We start from the raw sequence: 23,362 nt of genomic DNA, 5'->3' as shown, positions 1-23,362 counted from the left end.
GCAGGTGATAGCAATGCAGGGCTTAACAGAGTGAACCTGTGAACTTGTGTGGGACAGTACAGACTGCTTTGCTTGCAACACTTGCTGCAAGTTAGTTAACTTGTTGATTGTAAGCTATTACAGTTGCTGTCATGAAAAGTGTGGGGTTTTGGTTTTAACTCAAAGGGAGCAACTCAATTATTTAGCTGTTTCCATCTTTTGTAGTTGCTAGATAGTAGGAAATGTACCAGTTACGAAATTTTGAGGAGGCAAAAATTCTTAGAGGCGGTCTCTGCTTATCCGTCTTCTGAATGAAGATTGAATTCCATCTGCCTGTGTTCTGAATTGTTTTTGTTTTAATTAATGGCAAGGAATCTTTAAAGAGGTGCATACAAATGAGGGAAACTGGAAGTTTTCACATGAGATGGTTGTGGAAGGAGGTGTAAGCTTTCTCAGGATGACAGAAGTTGCAAAGGAAGATGTTTGTGTCAGATATGGATACTCCACATTTTCCAGTATAAGAGGAGAAACTTGGAAGGACAGGACTAGAAATTAACAGCTGAAGTAATTGGACTTTATTAGTACAAAAACTGTCAAGCTGAGGTTTTTTAGTATGATACTGTCTGCCTAGTACAGAACTCCTATTTGTAAGCAAGTCTGCCTGCATAAGTTATAGGGATACAGCTTTCCACCTAGAAGTCTGAAAAGATGTTATGTCATATTCATTTGATAGAGACTCATAAAAGACAATAATTCTGCAGGGAGAGGAAATGCAATACCAGAAACAGCCTGAAAAGAGTATATGAAAAGAAATAGTACATATAGTCAAATGACCTAAAGTTCTTTGGGAGGAGCTGGTAACAGGATGGCCTAAAGAAAGAGAAGGTTGCTTTGCTTCTGCAGCCAGAAGAACCTCTGCCCAGATTTTCTGTATTGATTAAACATCCACCCCCTACATACTGCTTTTTTTTTTTTTTTTTTTTTTTTTTTCTCCCCCTCTAACAGCAAAGGAGGAACGATTGCTTCTAACACACCACAAGCTGCTCAGTTTGTTTGGCACTATCAGGTGCCTCTTCTTTTCCCAGCTCAGCTCTAGGTAGCTTGTGTGGAGAGAATAACTGGAGGACTGAGAGGTATGGTAGAAATTTGACATTAGCCCTTTCCATCTTCAGCTGCCTGGGGAAAGCTCTTATATTGCTGTGTAAGTGTTCAGGCTATATAAAATCTATGAATCCTGAATTTTACATTATTATGTAGGTAAATATCTGTTTGGAGTCTGTAGTATATAAAAAATGGCATGATGAATGGTGACGTGGGCAACCTGCCAATTAAAATTTCTAATGATTTTTATGTTAACATCATAGACAGTAGCTTCCTCTTGTTCAGCAAAATAAAGTGAAGTACAACTTTTAAATTTAATTGCACACAGAAAATACTGCAAGTGGATATGGAAAATGGTAACATTAGTTTCCCAGTTACCAAGAAAGCTATAAAATCATGGTACTGCTAATGCTTTGCTCATTGTCATTATTTGGTTATCAATCTTCCTTTTTAAATCTTTTTAGAGATTCTGATACGAAGTCTTGGAGGGAAGAATAAGAGGAGTTGGTGTGTTGGGTTGAATTTCTTTTTGCAGATGGTCCACTTATTTTCTCATGGTTACATTTTAAGTACTGGTTTCTATTCCCTTCACGTGCCTGGTTTCCTAACAGTTGCTGCAGTTACCAATGGTGGCAGCCTTTCCCACCAGCTCTGCTCCAGCATCCCTTGAGGTAGCTGAACTGATGATCAAAGGCTATTCCTTTTCCAGGTCCCTTTTTTTTTCTCTGGGGAGAAAAATTAGGATAATTTTGAGGGAGGATCAAAGTAGGAGAAGTGCTGTTGGAAGAGGGGGACTGAAGCCTGAGGCTCTGCTTGGAGCAGGAATATTCCATGGCCAGGTGCCAGCAGGCAAGGACTACCCTGGTCACCTTGCTAGGGAGGGCTCGTAGGTTCTTCACTGTGGATCTCTGTCCCAACAGCAGGAGGACAGAGAGTGGGGACGTTTCATGTGGTTGCTCCCCTGCTTGACTTTGCAGCAGCTGCTCAGAGCAGTGGTTGCTGGTGCTGGAGCAGACCAGGTGAAGTGCTTGGGAACTTTGTAGAAGAGCTGAAGCTCTGGCTGGTGACTCAGAAACAGTGATGGGCTGGGCTGTGCTGGGCAATGTGTGCTGCCTCTTCTTTGGAGGGACTCTGGAGAGGCATGTAATCAGAAGCTTGTTTCAGTTTATAACCAAACACTTGGTGTGTTGAGGTTTGTGGGAATTGATTGCTTTGTATCCTAACTAAAAAAAAAAAACAAAACCCAACAAAACAACAAACCAGCCACCCATACAACTCTTTCTACAGTAGCAGCAGAAAATCAGCATTTTGTTTAATTTTCTCTTAAGATGAAAAAACGTCTCTGAAATGGCAAGGTGTCTCTGAAACAAGGGGGCAGCTACCATGCTGCTCACTGTTCTGCATGAGGAATGTGTGGAAAGAGCAGTGCAAAACATCACAGCACCTTGAGATGGAGATCATGGCAAAGAAGATATGTCATATGTGTTATCTGAAGTATTACACATAATGCATAAAAGATACTGCATCTCCTATTAAGTCCCAGGATTCATCCAAATGACAGTTCAATTTACTGCTTGCTTCTGTCTGGCAACACTTCCTGTTCTTTTTCTTCCTTGTCTCTCTAAAGCTAGTTACAATAATGTGAAATAAGCACTTCCCATCCAGTTTTGTCAGGAGTTTTAAACCCATGTTTCTAGCACCACCCCGCTGCTTTTAATCCTAATAGGATTTTTAACTGCTTTTGTCTGTGCTTTATTTCCCCAGGATCTACTAACGTTTAAAAGAAAACCTTTATTAAGTAAATGGAAGATGGATTTCAGGTATCCCTCTCTTTTGGTGAGCATGTCTGATGTTTCCTGTGCAAAGAGATCTTTTGGCTTCTGTTTAGTCTTAATGAGGAAACTGCTAAGTTGCTTTAAAAGTGAGCAGCCAGCATTTTACAGAAAGTTGCCATTTTTAACTCTATAAAAGTCCTTATGTAAGTGATGGAACTACATGGTAATGAGAGTCCCTGTCTTTGAACAGGCTTTGTAGTCTTTGCTAATCGTATAAACAGTGAGAAACTGTCTTCCGTATAATTGACTTTTAATGTCTTAATTAAAAGCCATGTCTGAATATTTATCAGAATAAGAGATGCTTATGTGAACAGGTAGAGTGAATAGGATGAATGGCGGGTTTGCAAGATATCCTGAATGACTGAATGGCAACAAAGAGGTGTCTGAAGCATAAATATGAAATGATTGTCAGCCTGGATGTTTCAGGTTCAGGCAGTGATGCCCAGGATTTATTTCTTTTTTCAGAGTGTACAACTTGTGAAGTACCCAGTGAATGATCTTGCAGGAGTGCACAGGCATTTGTCGTGGACTCTGGCTGCTCTGCCAAGTTGTGACTCCTCTTGCTTCTCTCTTTCTGATGGGATTTGGCTTTTTACCTACCCAGGGAAGGTTGCTGGGCCCTCACCACTCTCCCATGGGTGCTAGTACAGCACCCATTTGTAGCAGTGAGGCAGTGGCAGCTAATTGCCCATAGGGCACAGGGCAAAAAAGAGGAAACTTTGTGAAGGAAATAATTTAGCTTTGTTGCAGCGAGTAGATGAGAAGGGGGAATATGGAGGGGGTTTTGATTGCCTTTCCTAGGCCTCTTTTTCTGCTTGGATTGAAACAAGTGCAGGTTTGACACTGGTAGTCTGCAGGTCAGGTTCTAGCCTTTCTGCCTGCTTTGTGTGGTTTTGGCAAAGTATTTCAGTGAGGCTGTTAAAATGGGGCATGGATTTGCTCAGTGAGGGAGTAAGAAGGATTCAGCGTCACAGCAAAGGAACAGCAGGTGGAGGGAGCAAGTCATCCTTGTAGTGTGCTACCACAGCCTCTCCTGCTCATCGGTCTCTGGGATTGTGGCATGGTATCACCGTGTAGTCTCAAGAGATGGCAGTGCTGTTTTGTATGCTGCCAGGTGGCAAGTCATCTCCTCATCACTCTGTGATCTACTTGAGGGTCAAGGATCTCTGTTCCTGCTATTCTTGTATTGCTCTGAAGGGCAAGGTCCTGCCCAATATGAATAAAGTGTGAAATAACTTGATATTTCCTTTGCATTGTCATCATTGGTTATTTTAGTAGAGAAACAGTAGCAGTCAGCTTAGCCTTAGCATGTTGAGAATTAGTGATCATCACTGATGTATAGTGAATGTCCTCTAGAGATCAGAAGTCAGAGAGAAAGGAGTGAATCACCAATATCCTGCAGAGAACTGAGCTACAAGCAGCAAGGAAGAACTAAAGAAAAGAGGCCTTTCTTATAACCAGACTTTAATAAATAGTTAAGTTGCACAATCTCCTGTTGCAAATCAATAGGTAAGGAGGAGAAGGATGACAGACGGAGTATTTAGAGTGGATAGGTACAAACTGTTTGGGTAAAATAGTTAACTAAGAAGTAAAATTGGGTGTAATTGAACAGCAAAGGAAAGTTGCTGAGTCTGGACTTATTGAAAGATCATTGCACTTTTTCCCAGCCAGATTTTTTTTGTTGTTCATTTAATTGTTTTCTCATCCTCTTCTAACTTGGCCACTTTGCATCCTTAATAAGGAAGAGAACTTGTGACCTGCGAAATGCTAAAAACCCCTTAACTGTGAATATATGTGCCTACACACCTTCAGACTGGCTGCTATGCCATCCCTCTCTCCCCAGCTGCCCATCCTCAACTCTTGTTAATTTATGGTCACTATCAAATCGTATATAAATAGGTTTTAAGAATCTCTTTTATAATATTGACCATAGCCAAGATGGAGTGAAGTCCAGATTGTCAAACATGGTGTAAACCCAAATCTCTCATTTTAAACATTGAATCTGCTTCACTATAGTCACTGCCTAGACTGACAAAAAAAAAATAAAATGTACCAGATACATGAATCGTTCTGGGAACAACGGTGTTCAAATAGTTCCAAAGGTGGCCAGCAAATTGGGAGGAGGAGGAAGAAAAACAAAAAAAGAAACCACTACTCTTCTTCCTGCACTCTCATTTTCTTCTTCGTGTAAATGTGACTTTAAAAACACATTTGGGGATAGGATCTGAAAGTGAGCATCATGTTCTGTGACTCCTGGACAGACTAATTGAAGAAACTCAGTATTAAAAAAAACTTGTATCTGTTTAGGTATGCTTTTTCCTGTCAAAGGTCTTCTATTGATGCTGGGGGTGAAGTCCACAAGTTGGCTAAATCACCTCCCAGTTGGTTAAGGGATAAACTTGTTAAATTCTGACAGTCTTCTGAACACATCAAGTTTGAATGTTGGTTAAACTGGCAGATGGTTAACTGGTGTTCGTCTGGGTGCACTGCTGTTAATAAAGGCCCACAGCTGATCAATTTAAGTAAAAATACTGTGTTCCTGCAGCCTTTTTTGATAGCCTATCCCATTTTTTATTGTTCAGATAATTTCTTTTTATTAGCATAAGATTTTGAAGCAGATTCTGGAATTCTTTCTTTTTGAAAGCATTTCTGTGTATAACAGAAAATATTCTTTCCATGTCTGTCATTCAAACTCGGTAGCTCCAAAACACCAGGAACTTAGATTTATTAAGGCAGAAGGGGCTATAATGGGACACAAAACCAATAGATCTTACAAACATTTTTACAAGACAACTAAAACCTTCTGTCTGCATGAAATGAAATAGTAATAAGAATAATTGGAAACAGTTGGCGTTCTTCACACCTCCTGCCTACAGCTTTTAGGCTTGCAACAGAAAATAAATTTTATTTAAGAAATAAGAGCAATGAGGATGTCTTCGAAGGAAGCAGTAGAATTTCTCTACAAGTTTCATCAGGTGTGTGTAAAAAGGTAGAATTCTCATGTTAGGTATGATTTTTAAATGACGGTTCTGTAACTGAAATGTTAACAGATAGAATTAATGATTAAGTATTGTATAAGTCTGCATTTCAGATTATTAATTTTTCAAATGTGACTGCATATGAAACCTATTATATGTGATGTTCTAACATGACAGTTGTGTCTAAGTTAGAATGAGGAAAGTTGGGGGGGTTTTGTTCTCTTTTTACTCAAATAAAGAAGGAACACTGATACATAAACTGCCAACATTTTAAAAATGCTTAACGTATATTGCAATTTCACCAAACAAATCTGAGACAACATGCTTTTGCCCTGGTGAAGCAAGACAAAATTATTAGATTTCTTGGCTTTTCATTCCAAACTGTTGAAGTAAACCTGCTTTTACAAAGCATTATAGAGTAGGGTTAGGCTTGGGGTTTTGGACTGGAGTTTGGGGTGGGGTTTTTTATTTTTTTGGGGGGGTGTTTTTTGTTTTTTTTTTTAAATGGAATTACCTTTTTTTCTGGTGGAAGGTTCTTCTGCCAGAATATTTTGACCAGCTCTTTTCTTGAAGGGTCTACAGGCTTTTTTACAGCCAGTCCTTTTGCAAAGTACATTTTGAAATTAGTCTTTTCTTATACTGCCCTGATTCAGATTCACGCAGACTTGAAAAGATCACAAAAAAGATGAGCTACATACTCATTTTAATTCACAGACATAACGGATTGTTAATCATAGAATCATTTAGGTTTGAAAAGACCTTTAAGATCATCAAGTCCAACCATAAACTTAACACTGCCAAGTCCACCACTAAACCATGTCCCTAAGCAGCCCATCTACATGCCTTTTAAGTACCTCCAGGGCCGGTGACTCAACCACCTCCCAGGGCAGCCTGCTCTAGTGCTTGAAGACCCTTTCAGTGAAGAATTTTTCCTAATATCCAATCTAAACCTTCCCTGGCACAACTTGAGGCCATTTCCCCTTGTCCTGTCACTTGTTGCTTGGGAAGAGAGGCCGTCACCTACTTTGCTACAGCCTCCTTTTCTCCAGACTAAATGACCCCAGTTCCCTCAGTTGCTCCTCACAGGATTTGTGTTCCAGGCCCTTCACCAGCTTCGTTGCCCTTCTCTGGACATACTCAAACATCTCAATGTCTTTCATGTAGTGAGGGACCCAAAACTGACCACAGCGTTCAAGGTGTAGCCTCACCAGTGCCAAATATAGGGGGATGAGATTTGAACCATTAATAGAAATGTTGTGTTTCATACTTTGTCATGGACACAACATGTAGGGCTTTGCTTTATTCCAGAAACAGTAAAACATTAGTTTACCACTACTGCCATTTAGTGGTCTGTGTACAATTGTCTGGTATATTACTGCATAGTTTGTCATCTGGCAGCATTAAACCTCACACTTTACGTATTACATGGAGATAATGTCATGTTCTCCAAAGGTTAATTATGTTGCAGCTAAAGCAAACTTCTAACGCAACTTTCTTGTAACTTTTAGCACCTTGCTTTTTGTTGTTGTTGTTTTGATCAGTGCAGGTACAAATATTTAATATTTTACGTGTACTGTATATGTCTTAAAAAGCGGCATATTTGTTTCTTCTCTACTCTTACACAAAAGCTAAGTAATCAGATTTTTTTTCCCCACTTACTAACAGGCAAGCACAAGCTGTTAGCATTTCAGCAGTTCACCTGCACATGACTGCAGCCACCATGCAAGTCAGCCAGAAAGATTTTGAAAAGGCTCAAGAACAGCTGAAGCTTTTGAAAAAGGATCCTGGGAATGAAACTAAGTTGAAGCTCTATGCTCTGTTTAAACAGGTAGGCTTGACTTGTTTTATTTTGTAGGGAGCATTTGTAATCTGAGGGGATGGACATGTTAAATATTTACTTAAAACAGGGGTTGTTCAAATGTATTGTGTCTTAATTTCTTCAGAGGCTCAAATTCTGTTCTTGAAATGCCAGCCCCTCAAACTCTGCCTGAATTTTGAGGGAAGCCAAACCTGTTTTACCTTACAAATCATTCTTGGACTAGAAACCATTATTCAAAGAAATAAAGCCAAATTACATCCGCTGTGATGCCTTCCATATAATATAGCATATATTAATGCAGCTCTGGAACATGGCTTATGCCTAGGAAAAAAGGTGTATGCTGCATGCTTTCTCTTAAATTTGTTGTATCTACAATTGGTCAGCTGGGCCTATAATATAACAGTGTTGATGTTTGAAGGTTGATTTCTGGCGTCTTTTGGTCTGTCAGTTGATCTTTCAGCCTATTCCAGGTAGTTTTACTAATTAATAATAATGAGCTTATAAATGTATTCTTTCTTTCCTGCCTCCTCCTTGAAATAGTTCTTTCTGATAGTGTACTCTTCTTGAGGAAAACTGCTCATAGAATACTTCAGGATAGCTCAGACTCTTGCAGTTCAACTGGTCCAATGCCCTTGCTTGTCGTATGTCCAACTTTATTAAATTGGTCCTATGTCATGGTTTCTTTGTTCACACAGCTGACAAGTCTTTAACTTCCTTTATAAGTATAAAGCTTCCACAATTTTTGAGATAGGAGAACTTAACATGCATGGATGTTTTGGAAACCAGTGTCTCATATTGGTTAGGAGCTTCTGAAAGCTCAGCACCAGGTATTAGGACATGCCAGACACTGCGTACTTCATGGTATGTCTGAATACTGCCCAACTGCTAGGTGTTCTTTTTGTCTGAAAGCTGAATTCTGTATCCTAATCAGATGAATATTCCTAACAGTTGTCATCTTTTGTACCAAGACATATGAACTTTAATCACATGTTTAACTTAAGTAAGTTTGTTTCACTCTTTTCAGGCTACTGAAGGTCCCTGCAATGCTCCAAAACCAGGTATGCTGGACTTTGTCAAGAAAGCCAAGTGGGATGCATGGAATTCTCTTGGAAATTTGTCTCAGGTGATATTACCTATAATTTCACTTAATACTTTGTAGATTACCTTGAAGTGCCTGGTCTGTAAGTGAATGGCTGGTGTCTAAACATATTACATACTAGTTGAGCAACTCTGCTTCAGACATCAAAATACTTTGCATTGTATTCTATAGTCATTTCACTGCCTCAGTGTTTGGAGATTTTTTTTGTGCTGTGTAAGCCTAGTTCTACATTATTACTGCCAGCTTGTATCAGTGTAAGAAATGTATGTGGTGACTTCCAATAAAAAGTCTGTTCCACATTCTCTTCTGTTCTGCTGTTCCCTTTAAGAAAGACGGATTGAGCTTCTCGGTTCTTACAGCAAAGAACAAATCTATTAATCCAGCATATTAGTAACTTTTAAAGGCAGCCTCTGATGCCACTGACTAAAAGACTAGAAAAAAAGTGGTTTATTGAGAGCCTCTCCTCATTCTTTCTCTCTATCTTGACATCAATACCTTTCACAACCTTGAGAGAAGTCTTTACTTCAAGTGAAGCAAACAGGAAAATTAAAGATGCAGATACATAAGCATTCATTTTTCATGCAGACTGTAGTAAGTCTGACATCACATATAGCTACTGCAGTTTCTTCAGCTGTTGTTAAATGTAGGAAACATCAGCTTTACAAACCAGCTGTGTCACTGCTGTGCTAGGCCTGCCTTCAGGAGTAGTTTGAGATCAGTCAAAGATACTACTTGAGGGGTTTTTTGCATTTTTTTTCTTTTAAAAGAAAACATGCTTGCATAATTTCATGAATATAACATATTCTTGTGCTGCTTTGTGGGTTTTGGGCTGTGGTTTGGTGTCTTGTTTTGTTTGTTTTTTGAGATTGCTCTGCAGCTTCAAGACACACTTAAGGGAAAGAATCTGCTTTTGAAGTTATACTGGAGAGGAAATAGGCAATTTCACATGCTACAGATTATGCATTATAGAATTGTTCAAAGTATATTATCCTTTCAAGAAAATAGGTTGTAACAACCAAGAACTTAAAATTGTTTTAAATCACTGCTTATGATAGAAATAGGAAGATAAAATTCTTCAGGCTTTTAAACGTCATGTTTGTGCTATATGAAAGCTAGTGTCTTCAAGCAATTTTAAAATGCTGTGCACCCATTTCAGCACTCTTATTTTCAGCAACACATGTTCTAAAATAAAATATTTTGTGGGAGAAATACCAAACTGGAAAGCAGAAACAAAGGATCCATAGAAACGTGTAAATGCTGGGAATAAGACAAAAGTGTCTCTGGTAATCTTAGTGATGGGTGCACCTCTTCAGCAAAATAAATGTCATCATCGCAGCACTTTTATATTGTGGATCATTTGCTGCTGCTTTCCAGATGACTTGTAAGTATAATCTGCAATGTTTAAATACAGCAGATCTTTATTCTCACCCTAATTAGAATGCTTTCTAACTGAGGGGGTTTTTTTCTTTTGTCCTGAAGCACAGCCCCTGCCCAGTAACTGTTTTATGAATAGCATAACAAGCTGATTTTCATTTCAGCCTTTGATAATCTTCTGTGATTTCTTTTTTTTTTTTTTTTTTTTTTTTTCTCCCCCTTTCGTTACAGGATAATGCCAGACAGAAATATACTGAACTTGTCTCAAGTCTGGTCTCTGCAGAATCTGCTGGCCAGAAGAAAGATGCTTCTCCAGAAGAGAGTGGACATGATGGTTATGAAACAATATTAGTTACCACTAAAAACAATATCACAAAGATAATGTTTAATCGACCTGATAGGAAGAATGCCATCAACCATAAGGTAAAAAAATTAACTTGGGAGGATTAATGATTTTTTTTTTTCTTTCCTGGGTAACCTACTAAGTTTTTAAAGATTGTTACTACAGGTTTAGTAGAACTGACCAAACCATAATGGTCTGAATTCTATGAGAGCTTAGTATCTTGACTCCAATAACAACCTAAGGAATAAATATCCAGTGCAAAATGAAACTATTCAGCTAAAATTTTACCGATTGGGATTTTCTGTATCTCTTGGTTTTTTTCAAATTTAATATAGGATAATGGGATGCACTAAACTAAAATGGCAGACTGCAGGGAATGCTAGCCTTTTTTGTGGATACAAGATTTGACTGTAGTCTTATGTATAACAAAGCAAGTGTGCAGCCTACTTTGGCTCAGCACTGTTGTGTGTATGTCTTGATAGTCTTCCAGTTCCCATAGTTGTCTTCATGATGAAGTCCATCCTGTTGGAAACAGTGTGATCATCCTGTTTCACAACTGCAAAGGTACCAGAACAGGGACTTCACCCCACTTCTGTTAATTCTTTAATATATTATTTTTCCCAATTAAACTGCTTCTCAGATTTTAAAATTAGCTGTTTCCAGTTAATGTTTGCTTTTTCAAAGGACCTTATTCTGTCCTTTTAGATTTGCGTTGCAAGTCTTGAGTATTTCAAGCATGTGTCTTTATGGTCAGAAATACCTCACATGTAATACTTTCTGTGGATGCAGATTTTTTTTCATACTTGAAAGACAGATTAACTATGGTCCTTTTAAGTTCCTTGTTGTCAGTGTGAATCTCCTTTTTATGATCTTTTGCAGCATCACATTTATACTTTGTTAATTTTCTTCTTAACGCAGATGTACGGAGAAATTATCAAAGCGCTTGAAGAAGCTGGGAAAGATGATTCTACCATAGCAGTTATTACTGGTACCACACTTCATGTGCCTGTCTTACACAATTCTATCTTAGTCTAAATACAGGTAGATAGTTTATGTTGATACGGTACTTTGGCATAATATAAAACAAGTAAGTAAGGAAATACTTTCTTCCAGTAAAGACCAAAGATTTTCCAGTGTTTGGGCAAAATTCTTTCAAGGTGATGTTTCAAATGCTTTAGCAAGCTTGCTGTTGCATCAAAACATCTGAGATGAGAAGATGGATGTCAGTACTCCTTTATCACTTTTGCGTAGCTGATACATCTGCTCCAGAGTATCTTCATTACTGCTTTTGAAGTTCATTGTTATGGGTTTAGTCAATTTTCTCTACCTCTGTGATGTGTTGGAACATACTAAAACAAGGCCCTCAAATCCTGTACTAGCATGGCCAGTAGAAAGTTTACACTGCATATTTACCTATGATCATTGGGAAAAAAAAAAATACTTTGTTTTTCCTGTGGCTGCCGTAGGAGAGATTTGGCCAGGCAAACTGTAGCCTGCCCTAGTTGCCAGATGTGTGCAGCTGGATGACTGCAGCAACAGTGTGAAAGGGCAGCTTAAACTCATGCTGCCTGTGAAGTCTAGCTGCTCTGAGGCCATGTCATTTGGATGATGTCTGCTGACTGAACACCACAGTGGCAAGGGCAGGCGGGAGGGACGAACCAGCTGAGTGCAGGCACTGCTTGTCTGGCCTATCCTCACTGCAGTAGGTGTGCGTTTAGGAAATCGGCCAAAGCTTGAGCTTTGCCTGGAAGCTAGGTAGTGTGGTTGCAAGGTGAATTTGGGCTTAAGCCTGTTTACTTGTTACTTCTGAGGTATTTCCATACATAATCGGCAACATGGCTTCACTAAGGGCAAATCATGCCTGACAAATTTTGTGGCCTTCTACAAGGGGGTTCAGCATTGGTGGATAAGGGAAGAGTGACTGGTGTCATCTACCTGGACTTGTGCAAAGCTTTTGATGCTGTCCTGCATGAGATCCTTGTCTCTAAACTGGAGAGACATGGGTTTGGTGGATGGACCATTTAGTGGATAAGGCACTGGGCTGAGTGGTCACACTCAAAAGAGTTGTGGTCAACAGCTCAATGTCCAAGTAGAGACTGGTGACAAGTGGTGTCCCTTAGTGGTCTGTGCTGGGACCAGTGCTGTTCAGCATCTTTGTCGGCAACATGGACAGTGGGATCATGCACACACTCAGCAAGTCTAGTGACAACACCAAGCTGTGTGGTGTGGTCGATACACTGAAGGGAAGGAGCACCATCCAGAGGGGCATTGACAGGCTTGAGAGGTGGGCCTGAGCAAACCTCATGAAGTTCAATGAGGCCAAGTGCAAGGTCCTGCATGTGGGTCAGGGCAATCCCAAGCACAAATACAGGCTGGGTGGAACAGTGGATTGGATGCAGCCCTGAAGAGAAAAACTTGGGGTTGTAGGTTGATGAGAAGCTCAACATGATGCAGCTATGTGCACTCACAGCCCAGAAAGCCAACCGTACCTTGGGCTGCATCAAAAGAAGCATGAGCAGCAGACCCAGGGAGGTGATTCTCACCCTCTACCCAGCTCTCATGTGGCCCCACCTAGCAAAATACTGTGTTCACCTCTGGGGCCCCCAGCATAAGAAGGATGTGGACCTGTTGGAACAAGTCCAGAGGAGGGCCACAAAGATCGTCAGAGGGCTGGAGCCTCCCATGAAGACAGGCTGAGAGAAGTTGGTGTTGAGGGTTGTTCAGCCTGGAAAAAAATGGGCTCAAGGGAGCCTACAAGAAAGCTGGAGAGGGACTTTTTGCAAGGGCACGTAGTGGTAGGATGGGGGGGAATGGCTTTAAGATGAAAGAGGGTAGATTTAGATTAGATATAAGGAAGAAATTCTTTACTGTGGGGGTGGCAAGACACTGGAACAGGTTGCCTGGAAAAGTTGTGGGTGGCCCATCTCTGGAAGTGTTCAAGGCCAGGCTGGATGGGGCTTTGAGCAACCTGGTCTAGTGGAAGGTGTCCCTGCCCATGGCAGGGAGTTTAGATGATCTTTGAGGTCCCTTCCAACCCAAACCATTCTATGATATTCTTCTCTACTGTTGTCTTTACCAGCACTATATATTCTCAGGATGCTGAACTTCTTTTCAATAGTAATGACTAGGCACATCAGCCCTTACAAAATGAGAAGGGTAGTTGACACAACTGGAAAGACTAGCATGTGTATAGCTAGGAGTAAATAGCAAACACCCCTGCACAAACCTTTCTGTTCCGTTTTACATAGTTAGAGCACTGCAATGTAAAGTAACAGATGTGCTAACCAGTGAAAGATTCTATCCTGTGAATGTCCTCACGGAACACAGGATGATTTAGGCAATTAAATCGTGCAGTCTAGCTTTTAAATACAGCTTGCTTCTTTGGTGATGCCTCAAACTGACTTATACCTTCACTAACAGATTATCTTCTTACTGAAGAATCTGTCTTTCAGTACAATGATTCTAATGCAGTAATGCAGTGCTGTCAGTCTTATCCTTAGAATGCTGTGACTTTCCCTTAATTGGTCATAAAACATGTGAAACTTCTACCACATATTAAATAGGCTATTCTGTCTACTTTTGATTCCTTCATCAGCTTGAAGGGGGATGAAGGGACATGCGTAAACTTAAATTTCCATTTTCTTGTTTAAAAAGTTTCTCACGTCTTACTGTGTGAATGATTGTGAATTAACAGGGGAAAAAAACTTGAGCAAGTATGCAGGGAAAGAAATAAAATAAATGTTTTTCCATCTGACACTGTTACAGAAAAAAAGAAAATTATTGCCCCCCCAGTCTTTCAGATTTAGCATTCTTTGGCTTTTTACCCGTTGTTTTTCAGCGAATTGTCAGTCAAACCTTATTTTTAAATTGTAGATGTCCTTTAAGGTAGTGTGTATACTTTGAGACAATCTCTCTAATTACTTAGTAATGTTAGATACTTAGAATGAAATTCTTTTGTAAACGTAGTAAGTGGAAGTTTATCTTCTCTTACCTACTCGGAAATAATTGGTGCATTTATTCGTATGTGTTCTCTGCAGGAAATGGAGACTACTATAGTAGTGGAAATGATCTGAATAATTTTACTAATATCCAGCCCGGTGAAATGGAGAAGATGGCAAAAGATGGAGCAGTATTACTCAAGTAGAACATCTTGGTTTCATATATGCATAAGTTACTGTAACGGGTAAAATAGAGTTTGCAGGCATTGTTAGAAAACACGATGTCAGGGGCCTAGTTATGCTATGATACATTCATTTAGATGACTGTTTAAGGGCTCACCATATGCATAAACACAGATCATGCGGGAGAAGTAGTATTAATTGTATGAAATAAATGAGGAATTGAGTTGAATATTAGAAATCTTTTTAAGTACAGTGATGTTAAAGGCTAGACTTTATTTTTGAGTCCCCAAAGTACTTGCAGATATAATGACAAAAATGTGATTTTTACTATATAGATTGTTAACTGCAATGAAAAGTTTGTGGGTTTTTTGATGTCTGACAGTGTCTACACTAACAGGACATGCCAAAATGCCTCCCCTGTCAGACTTCTTTGAATAGGACTAGGTGTAATGAACTTGTTCAAAATTGCCCAGGAGTTCTGAGGTCTTGGTTCCATCTTTGAGTCTGAATCTACCTAATTTATTTTCTAAAGTCAGGGAGCTCAAGGGCATCATCTGACACAGGTGCTGAAATGTGGGGGTTTTGGGACAAACGATGTGTTTCTTTTTTCCCCTACTTAGGCTGATTTTTTTGTCTTATTTCTGTATGTGATGATTACATCTGAGAGATGCTTGCAGGTTGGATTGCTTCCTCAAGCACCTGCAATTGATGGAAAAACTAAAATACAGAGAAAATCAGACAATGATTTTGATTTATATTTTAAAGATCAACTGCAAGTACTCAGTTTTGCAGCTTTTACTTAGGCAAGCTGTCTGTAGATCACAGTTGCCCCTACAAAGTGATAATGATGCAGTCCGAATCTGTTGTGATGATGTTAGTCAGTGGTATGTGGCAAGCATTCCAGCCTGCAGTGTTTTGTAGAGTGTTCAATAGTCTCACGTGTACTTTATGTCTTGCTCTTGGGAGAAGACTATATTTGCTGTGCTGTTACTATTACACAAGCACAGTGCTTCATTACAACTGGTACGCAGAGATGCCAAAGACGTGGAATTTGCTTTTGAAAACTGTTGTATTTTGAGAATGTGTTTTGCACTTCTTGGATGGAGAAGTAGCTGTTAAATGAAACAAAATGCTATTTCTCAAGCCCATGCAGAACAGCACTAGGGAGTTCTGTGTTGTGGTAGCATCACAATTTTGCTGCCTGCTGGGGCTTCACTGCAGAACGGAATCTGTGAAGGGAATGAATATCCCATGGGTGGAGTTGGGATGGATGTATAGGCAGATGGCTAGACAGGGCTAATGACTGTTCTTAGTGAGCTGTATTGAGTAACTGGAGCTGAAGAGGAAAGCATTTTTATAACCTGATTGCAGGAACTAGGAAAGCTATGCTGACATGTACCTGTTTGATTCTTAGTTGGTAAGGAAATGCGGGTATTTCAACTAGTTCTTACTTTCTTTGTCAGAATTTATTTGGGGAAAGGGTTAAAAACATATGTTACTTATCTAGCTCATGGGTTTTGTTAGAGTACCTAATCACATGTTTTGAAAGTTGTTTATATTTGATGAAAAGGATTGAGGTGTGCGTCTTACATTCTGGTTTTCCTTCTCTCTAGAGAGTTCGTGGGTCATTTTATTGACTTTCCTAAACCACTAATAGCAGTGGTAAATGGCCCAGCTATTGGAATCTGTGTGACAGTCCTTGGATTGTGTGACGTTGTCTATGCTTCTGACAGGGTAAGTAGATTACATAGCTGACCCCAAGGCAGTCTTTAAGCCTCTTTTTATGGGAAATACTTGTTTTGAGGTGATACGACCTAGGGAAGAACACACAAGTGTAAAGGCTTTTTATATCATGTCAAGGAACATCTATAAATTACCAGCACAGGGATGCATCAGCCAGTGGTTCCTGCTGCTGTTATCAAGTTACTGACTCTAGTTTTGAAAGTCTTTACTGTATCAGTAGGTACAGTAAAGAGTAGCTGATGTGAGATGATAGTTGTCAGGCCCCTTTCAGGTGCGTGGTGTGAAGGGCAGCAAAAGATTATTATGGGATGGAAGTGCAGTAACTGGCATTTTATCTAATCTGTGTTCCAAGGTAACTTTGGAAAAGCTTTGGTTTGTTCAACTTAAGATTCCTTTTAAGGTAACTTGCCAAATATGTAACCAAAAGCTGTATTAAGGCATAGCACAGAATCCCATTTTATGGGTTATTTTTTTTATGTTAAGGTTATTAACAGATATGGAACTTAACCCAAGGTCTTAATTAATTTTAGGCAAGCTTTTGCTTGCGGAAGTGTCTTTGAGTGTACTTTGACTCCTGCTTCAGCATTGTGTCAGATTTTTTTCCTCAAAGTTCCAGCTGACTTCTATTTGTCACCATGAGACTTAGGAAAATGGAGCTACCAGGGAGCAGCTCCTTCTGCTTGCTTCATTACAGGATCAGCTAGGACAGTGTCACTCCTGACATATGCTTGTATAGTGTGCATGATTTATTCAGTCTATTGCAGTCCCTAGATTTCTCTTTTACTAGAAAATTGTTGGGTTCTCCCTCTTCCTCCCCTCCCATGAGATCTTTTCTTTTGCTGCAGGGTAAACTGTTTCTTGTTCCTGAATTTAGAGAGCAGACTATGTTTATCTTCTCTTTCAATAGCCATAAGTGTGCTTAGCCATCAGTGTACTTGGACTGTTAGATATATCTCAGGTTTACATCCACTCTCTCAATATTTTCATTTTTTGAGCTAAACAGCTGCAATTCATTCAGTTTTTTTCCTCATGTGGCCTGCAGTCACATTCCTCTGGACTCCCTCCAGTTGTTCTGTGTCTCTTTAAGCATAGTTGTGCAAACTGGGCACATCACTCCAGCTCATGTCTTACTGATGCGAAGTGAAGCAGAAGAACTACTCCACATTCTGCAGGCAGTTTTTCAGTTTTGACATCCCCCAATGTTATTTGATTTGCGTACTTGTGATCTGCTGTAACACCTGGATCCTTTAATGTAGAGTTGCAAGTTAAATGGTTGTTCCTATCATATATAGTGTGCTGTATACAGTTATTCCTGCCAAACTTTAACGTGTCCATATTAAATAGTATCATCTTACTCCTACCTCTTCGTTTTGTTAAGACTATTTTGAATTCTAATCACTTGCATCTCAGCATAATACCTGCTTACAGCCATAAGTAGTATAGATTAAATTGAAGTTTAATCCAAATAAGTGGTAAAAGTTTTGTCCTGTTAATATTATCCTTCTTCCTTGAATGGTTTGGAATTCAAACTTGAACTTTCTTTTACCAGTCATATACATAATCATTGGTAAATGCATCTTATTTTTGCCTTGTATTTCTATTTATTTTTTTAATCTCTGCATGCTTATATTGGTTTCATACTTAGTTGTCTGATGTAGTTTTCACTTTCTGTGTACTTGTGTTTAAAGCCAGTGATGAGCTCATGACATAGCTGAGCCAACCTGTTGGTACCTTCCTACCTGCACTGGGAAAGCTTTTGCTTGTGCCCTTGGTAACAGTTCTTTGAGGATTTCTGTAGTGTCTAACTTGGACTAACCCAAGTGAAAGCTTCATGAAAACTTTCCTATTAACTTCAAGTTTATTGAAGCCTTCTCAAAGGTGATTGTTCTTTGTTCTTTCCAGGATTGTGAATTCCCGTACAATAGGGTCATTCTCATCCAAATTACTACTTAATTTCACAGTTCTTCAGTAGTTTGATTGGAGTGCCTTAGGTATTGACTGCCTAGCCTAGAAGTGGCCAGCTTTGCTATGTCCAAGATCTGGTTTTATTCTCAGCCAGGTATTTCCAGAGCAGATCATTACCATCCACATTTATGGGATGCTGCACAGCCCAGTCTGACAACAGATCAGCGTTTTGGGCAGTCAGTTAACATGGCCTTTTGCACTGGATTTTGCTCCAGTTCATGAGGCACTAGTTCATACCCCTGGTATAGTTAATCTCCCCTTGCTTAAGCATGACCAATACTAGCCTGTGTCTTGGCAGATGATGAATCTTTTCTTACAATTATATGTCACTTCCTTGTTAGGAAGTCTGTTGATCTGTCTTACTGTATGGTCATCTGTAGTACAGTAATAGATGATTACCTTCTGTTACAGTGAAAGGTTCACTGACAACTTTTTTACTCTGTGTATCAGTTCATATTTTTCAATGGAAATAAAAGCAAGCATTTTATCTTCTTTGCTCAAAGTTGATGTGAGCTGTCAAACATAAAATTCTGTAGCTGAGTTCTAACTTGTAGTTAGGGTATTGTTTTGTATGATCTCATGATGCATTTCTGCCACAGGTTCTTTTTATATTTGCATAAAATCTGAGGAAAGATTCAGTGAGTTGATTTTTTTCAGGAGCAGAATAAACTTAGTGTGCCTTCAGAAAGCAAAATGTTCTTTACCTCTTAAGTGCTTTGGGCTATGTATTTAATAACTTCTAGGGCAGATGTGTATGAACATCTCTTCTGTAAAGATTCTGCGCGTGCAAATTAGTTTCTTTTAAGCATTGTTTTCAGATAAGGCAACTTCATCAATGGGCTTGTTACAATAAGGGAACTGAATTATACAAAGTCAGCTCTTGGGTGCATTAAGAGTTTGAAGCAATGTTTACTGGGTGATGGTTAAAGCCTATTATGGCAACAGTTCAGATGTATTTCTGGTGAACTCTTTCACAGTAGAAGCTTTGAAATGAAAATTAAATCCTAATAATTTAGTCCTGTGCTCTGTTGTGAGTTTTGCTTTGTTTTGTTGTTCTGGTTTTTTTTTTTTCCAGGCTACATTTCACAGCCCATTTAGTCAACTTGGGCAGAGCCCGGAAGGATGTTCCTCTTACCTGTTTCCAAAAATCATGGGCTCAGCCAAGGTAAGAATGTCTGCACTGTATGTGGAATTATCTCACCTTTGTGTGTTGGTATCCTGCAACTGTAAGTGGAGTCACAGCAAGAGTCCTCAGGGAGAGCTCCTGTTTATGTCTTTTGAACCAAAGATCAAGAAATGTAATGACAGAACCAGCACAGGCACCATAACAGAGTAGTCACCGCTTTTGAAGCTATACTGTGATACTGATGCAGGAAGTTTTTTTTTCTCATGGCTTCCTCCACCTTCTCAAGACAATTTCCATATGGTGAAAGGTTGTATCTTTCCTCCAGCAACGGGAGGGTATCGTGTAAAGAAGGATTAAAAAGAACAGAAAATAAGAGCATTCACAAGAAATGTCTTGGTAGGCTGCCTTTATCAGGCTTCTTTTGATATCCCACAGAAAAAATCTGGATAGCTTCAAGTGCTTATCTGGTATCATTGCCTGCATTATATAATGTATTTTTGTTGAGCAGGGTTTAAATCTGTATGGAACAGAGAACTGCCTTATAAACATCCAGGTATCAAGGACAGTCTGTTCAGTGAGATACAGCCTACCAGTGCATGTTCTAGAAATCTTGGAGTCACTGCAGGAAGTGAACAAACAAATTTATGATGAGGTAATGTCAGGTGAACCTTTGAGCTCTGCTCAGAAAGACATGTAGACTCTTGGTGAACAATAGGAGCTGGAGACCAGTCACTGGTGGTGTAGCCCAGGGGTTGATACTGAGTCTAATTCTTATTTAACTTCTTCATTATGACCCAGATGATGGGACTGAGTACACCCTCAGCAGATGATACAAAACTGAGAGGAACTGCTGATACACCAGATGCGTTGCCGTAGGGACCTGGACAGGCTGGGGTATTGGGGAATCTCAGCAAAAGAAAAGGCAGGGTCCTGTACCTCAGGAGAAATAATCCCACACACCAGTGTATGTGGGGTCTTACTGGCTGGAAAACAGCTTTGCAGAGAAGGACTGGTGTATCCTGGTGGACAAGTTGCCCGTGAGCCAGCAACACCACCCTGCAGCAAAGAAGGCTGGTGGTATCCTCGGTTGCGTTAGATCGAGCGTTGACAGCAGGTTGAGGGAGGTGTTTCTTCCCCTCCAGTTGACACTGGTGAGACCACAGCTAGTGTGCTGCGTTTGGGTCTGGGCTCTGGCTACGAGAGAGAGACAGACATGCCAGAGCAGGCCCAGCAAAGAGCCACAAAGATGATTAAGGCACAAGAGCATATTAGATATGAGGAGAGACAGAAAGAGCCTGAACTGTTTCTCCTGGAGCAGAGATGACTTGGGGGAATCTTATCAATGTTTTTAAATACTTGATGGGATGGGAGGGTGTAAAGAAGATTGAGACAGATTCTTGTTAGTGGTGCCCTGTGACAGGACAAGAGGAAAGGGGTACACATTAAAACACAGAAAATTCCATCTGAAGGTAAAAAACCAATTTTATAGCGAGGGTGGTGAAACACGGGAACAAATTGTGGAGAGATGCTGTGAAGTCTTTGTTCTTGGAGAAGTGTCTTATCCTTGGAGATACTCAAAACCCAGCAGGACAGAGTCCTGGGCAGCCTGCTCCAGCTGACCCTGCTTGAGCAGGTGGTTTGAACTAGGCAGTATCTGGAGATCCCTTCAGAGGGCAGACATTAATAAGCAAGAGAGTAAAATAAATGTGATTTGGAAGCTTGTACGTTTCCTGTCAGATTACTCAATTCTTGTCTTGTTGAATCACACTTCCTACTTTCCTTTATATAGGCAAATGAGATTTTGCTTTTCAATAAAAAGCTGACTGCAGCAGAAGCCTGTGCCCAGGGACTTGTGACTGAAGTCTTCCCCGACAGCACTTTTCAGAAGGAAGTTTGGGCAAAACTAGAAGCTTATGCAAGCCTTCCTAAAAATGTCAGTATTTTAAATTTTTCTTCACCTTGTAAGTCTGTAGCATTCCCAATCCTGCCAAAGGTATCCTGATATCTGGTCCTTAATTGAAATGACAAGGCTCAATGTATTTTCCTTCAAGCACAGATCTGTCCCCCTGCCGCTGGGAAGCGGATACATCTCTTCTGCTTTGGCTGAATCTGAGACAGTGCACTCACTGTATGCAGAGACTCAAAGGCCAAAAAGCCTTATAAACTAACGAATCCACCTGCAGTCTCTGTGTGCGTGCCTTGGATGCCTTCTCTTAGACTTTTGTTTTGGCAGTAGTTTAGGTTGAAGAGCCTTACCACTGTTTCTACAGTATTAATTGTACTGTATGCACTGTGGGAGCGCAAGATGACGCTGGGTGGATTTACTTTTTGCTGAATTCAGTCTTCCTGCTCACTAGTTTAGGTTTTGCAAAACTGCTTGAGTCACGATGGTGTTATGTTCCATTAGACAAGAGGAGACACTTGTGCCAACTGCTGATAATGGAGGTTGCATTTGGCACTGCAAACAGTTGAACAGGTTTTGCTTCTTATGTCTATCTACTTTGATTATGAGCACTTAGTGGACTGCTGTTTTGCTTCCCGTGAACCTCCTCCACCTTATTAGCAGTCAGTAATTAATTACTTCCACCAAAAAAGTTGACTAAAAGCTAAAATGGTAATACAACTGTTAGAATTCCAATGTGTTTATTGTGCTGTTTTCTGAAACATTAAATCAAGGTATAGAAGACATAACTTCCTAATATTCCTCTTTCTCCTCCAGTCCTTGGCAGTGTCAAAGCAACTCTTACGAAGTGTGGAAAAGGAGAAACTCCATGCAGTGAATAGTAAGGAGTGTGAAGTCCTGAAGGAGAGGTGGTTATCTGATGAATGTGTAAATGCTATTGTCAGCTTCTTTCAGAAGAAATCAAAACTCTAATCTCCACCAGTAGAATAATTCACCTTCTGGCAACAGCTTAACCTACTCTTATTGCTAATAACCTTTCTCTTGAAATAATAGTTCTTATACCTTTTGATGCGGTATCTTTTTGTCCTGAGTACTGAGTTAAAACTGGTTCATAAAATTAATACAATATTATGTGCCTTGGATCCATTACGGGTATTAGGTTGGGGAAAGAAGTTTCATTATTCTGTGAACAGCAGTGGTGTTTCTGAATAGTACTAAAGCAGATTGTCTCCCAAAAGAAGCAACGGATTCAATAGCACTCCAATAAATATCTTATGATTCTTTTTATTAATCTGTGGGGAAAGAAATACTGTACTAATGAAAAAATAAATAGAGGTATTTAATGACTGTTGTGCTGATTCTTGCTCCTTCTGTTAAACATCCTTAGTGAGAGGGGAAGTAGTTCCTGGAGGTGTGTTAACACAATAGTCTTACAAAAAATACTCACTTGACTAACTGGAAGATTCTCAGAGATGTTTGTTGTGAGCTTTATGATTCTAATCTTAAATACATGTTTCCATGAATTGCTCGTATTGCACTTTTTCTGTGAAAACCCCCATTATAGTAGTATGACCTTTTTAGCCATTTTGGAGCTAAATTAACAAATTATTTTAAACAGAAAAATTCTTCACTGTTTGTGGCTGTCTTTGGGTAGAGCGTGTGTACCAGCCACTGCAGAGGGCGGAGGTAGGTAAGCATTTAGCTCGTGCCAGTGAAAGGAAATCACGGAGGAGCAAAAGCTACTTGTCAAGAAAAGCCTGTCAATGACAAGGTGCTCAATGTTGTAAAGAAAATAAATAATTGTTAATTTCAGTGCTTTAGACTAATCTCAAGAGCATTGACAGTGAGAAACACCAAAGGTCCTGGCACTGCATGTAATAGCAGGGGTGCAGCGGGTGCTGGTGGGCAATGCAGAGGGAGGCTGGCACAGGCGTAGCAGAGGTGGGTGCCAGTTTCTTGTCTGGGTGCGAGTGCCA

At 39.9% G+C, this 23,362-nt stretch overlaps 1 protein-coding gene across 5 annotated transcripts in view; it reads left to right on the top strand.

The window, feature by feature from the left end:
- The window catches only part of ECI2 (enoyl-CoA delta isomerase 2), a 34,448-nt gene extending 11,715 nt beyond the window's left edge, over window positions 1-22,733 (top strand). For 2 of the 5 annotated variants that reach the window (XM_055705003.1, XM_027799259.2), the window contains exons 2-11: window positions 2,845-2,900; window positions 7,559-7,721; window positions 8,737-8,835; window positions 10,417-10,608; window positions 11,447-11,516; window positions 14,566-14,668; window positions 16,263-16,383; window positions 19,433-19,522; window positions 21,273-21,416; window positions 22,203-22,733. In XM_055705003.1, the coding sequence (XP_055560978.1) occupies window positions 2,890-2,900; window positions 7,559-7,721; window positions 8,737-8,835; window positions 10,417-10,608; window positions 11,447-11,516; window positions 14,566-14,668; window positions 16,263-16,383; window positions 19,433-19,522; window positions 21,273-21,416; window positions 22,203-22,358 (1,149 nt within the window). In that variant the 5' untranslated portion in view covers window positions 2,845-2,889 and the 3' untranslated portion in view covers window positions 22,359-22,733. Of the gene's footprint in view, window positions 1-2,844; window positions 2,917-7,558; window positions 7,722-8,736; window positions 8,836-10,416; window positions 10,609-11,446; window positions 11,517-14,565; window positions 14,669-16,262; window positions 16,384-19,432; window positions 19,523-21,272; window positions 21,417-22,202 lie in introns of all 5 variants that reach the window. The other 3 variants (XM_055705002.1, XM_055705006.1, XM_055705005.1) reach the window with 2 other exon arrangements.
- Window positions 22,734-23,362: the final 629 nt, after the last annotated feature.

The sequence above is a fragment of the Falco cherrug genome, chromosome 3 (genome assembly GCF_023634085.1).
Source record: "Falco cherrug isolate bFalChe1 chromosome 3, bFalChe1.pri, whole genome shotgun sequence".
In the NCBI taxonomy this organism is placed as follows: Eukaryota; Metazoa; Chordata; class Aves; order Falconiformes; family Falconidae; genus Falco; species Falco cherrug.
Note: the sequence above shows the minus strand (reverse complement) of the source record. Positions and strands in the feature narration are given on the sequence as shown.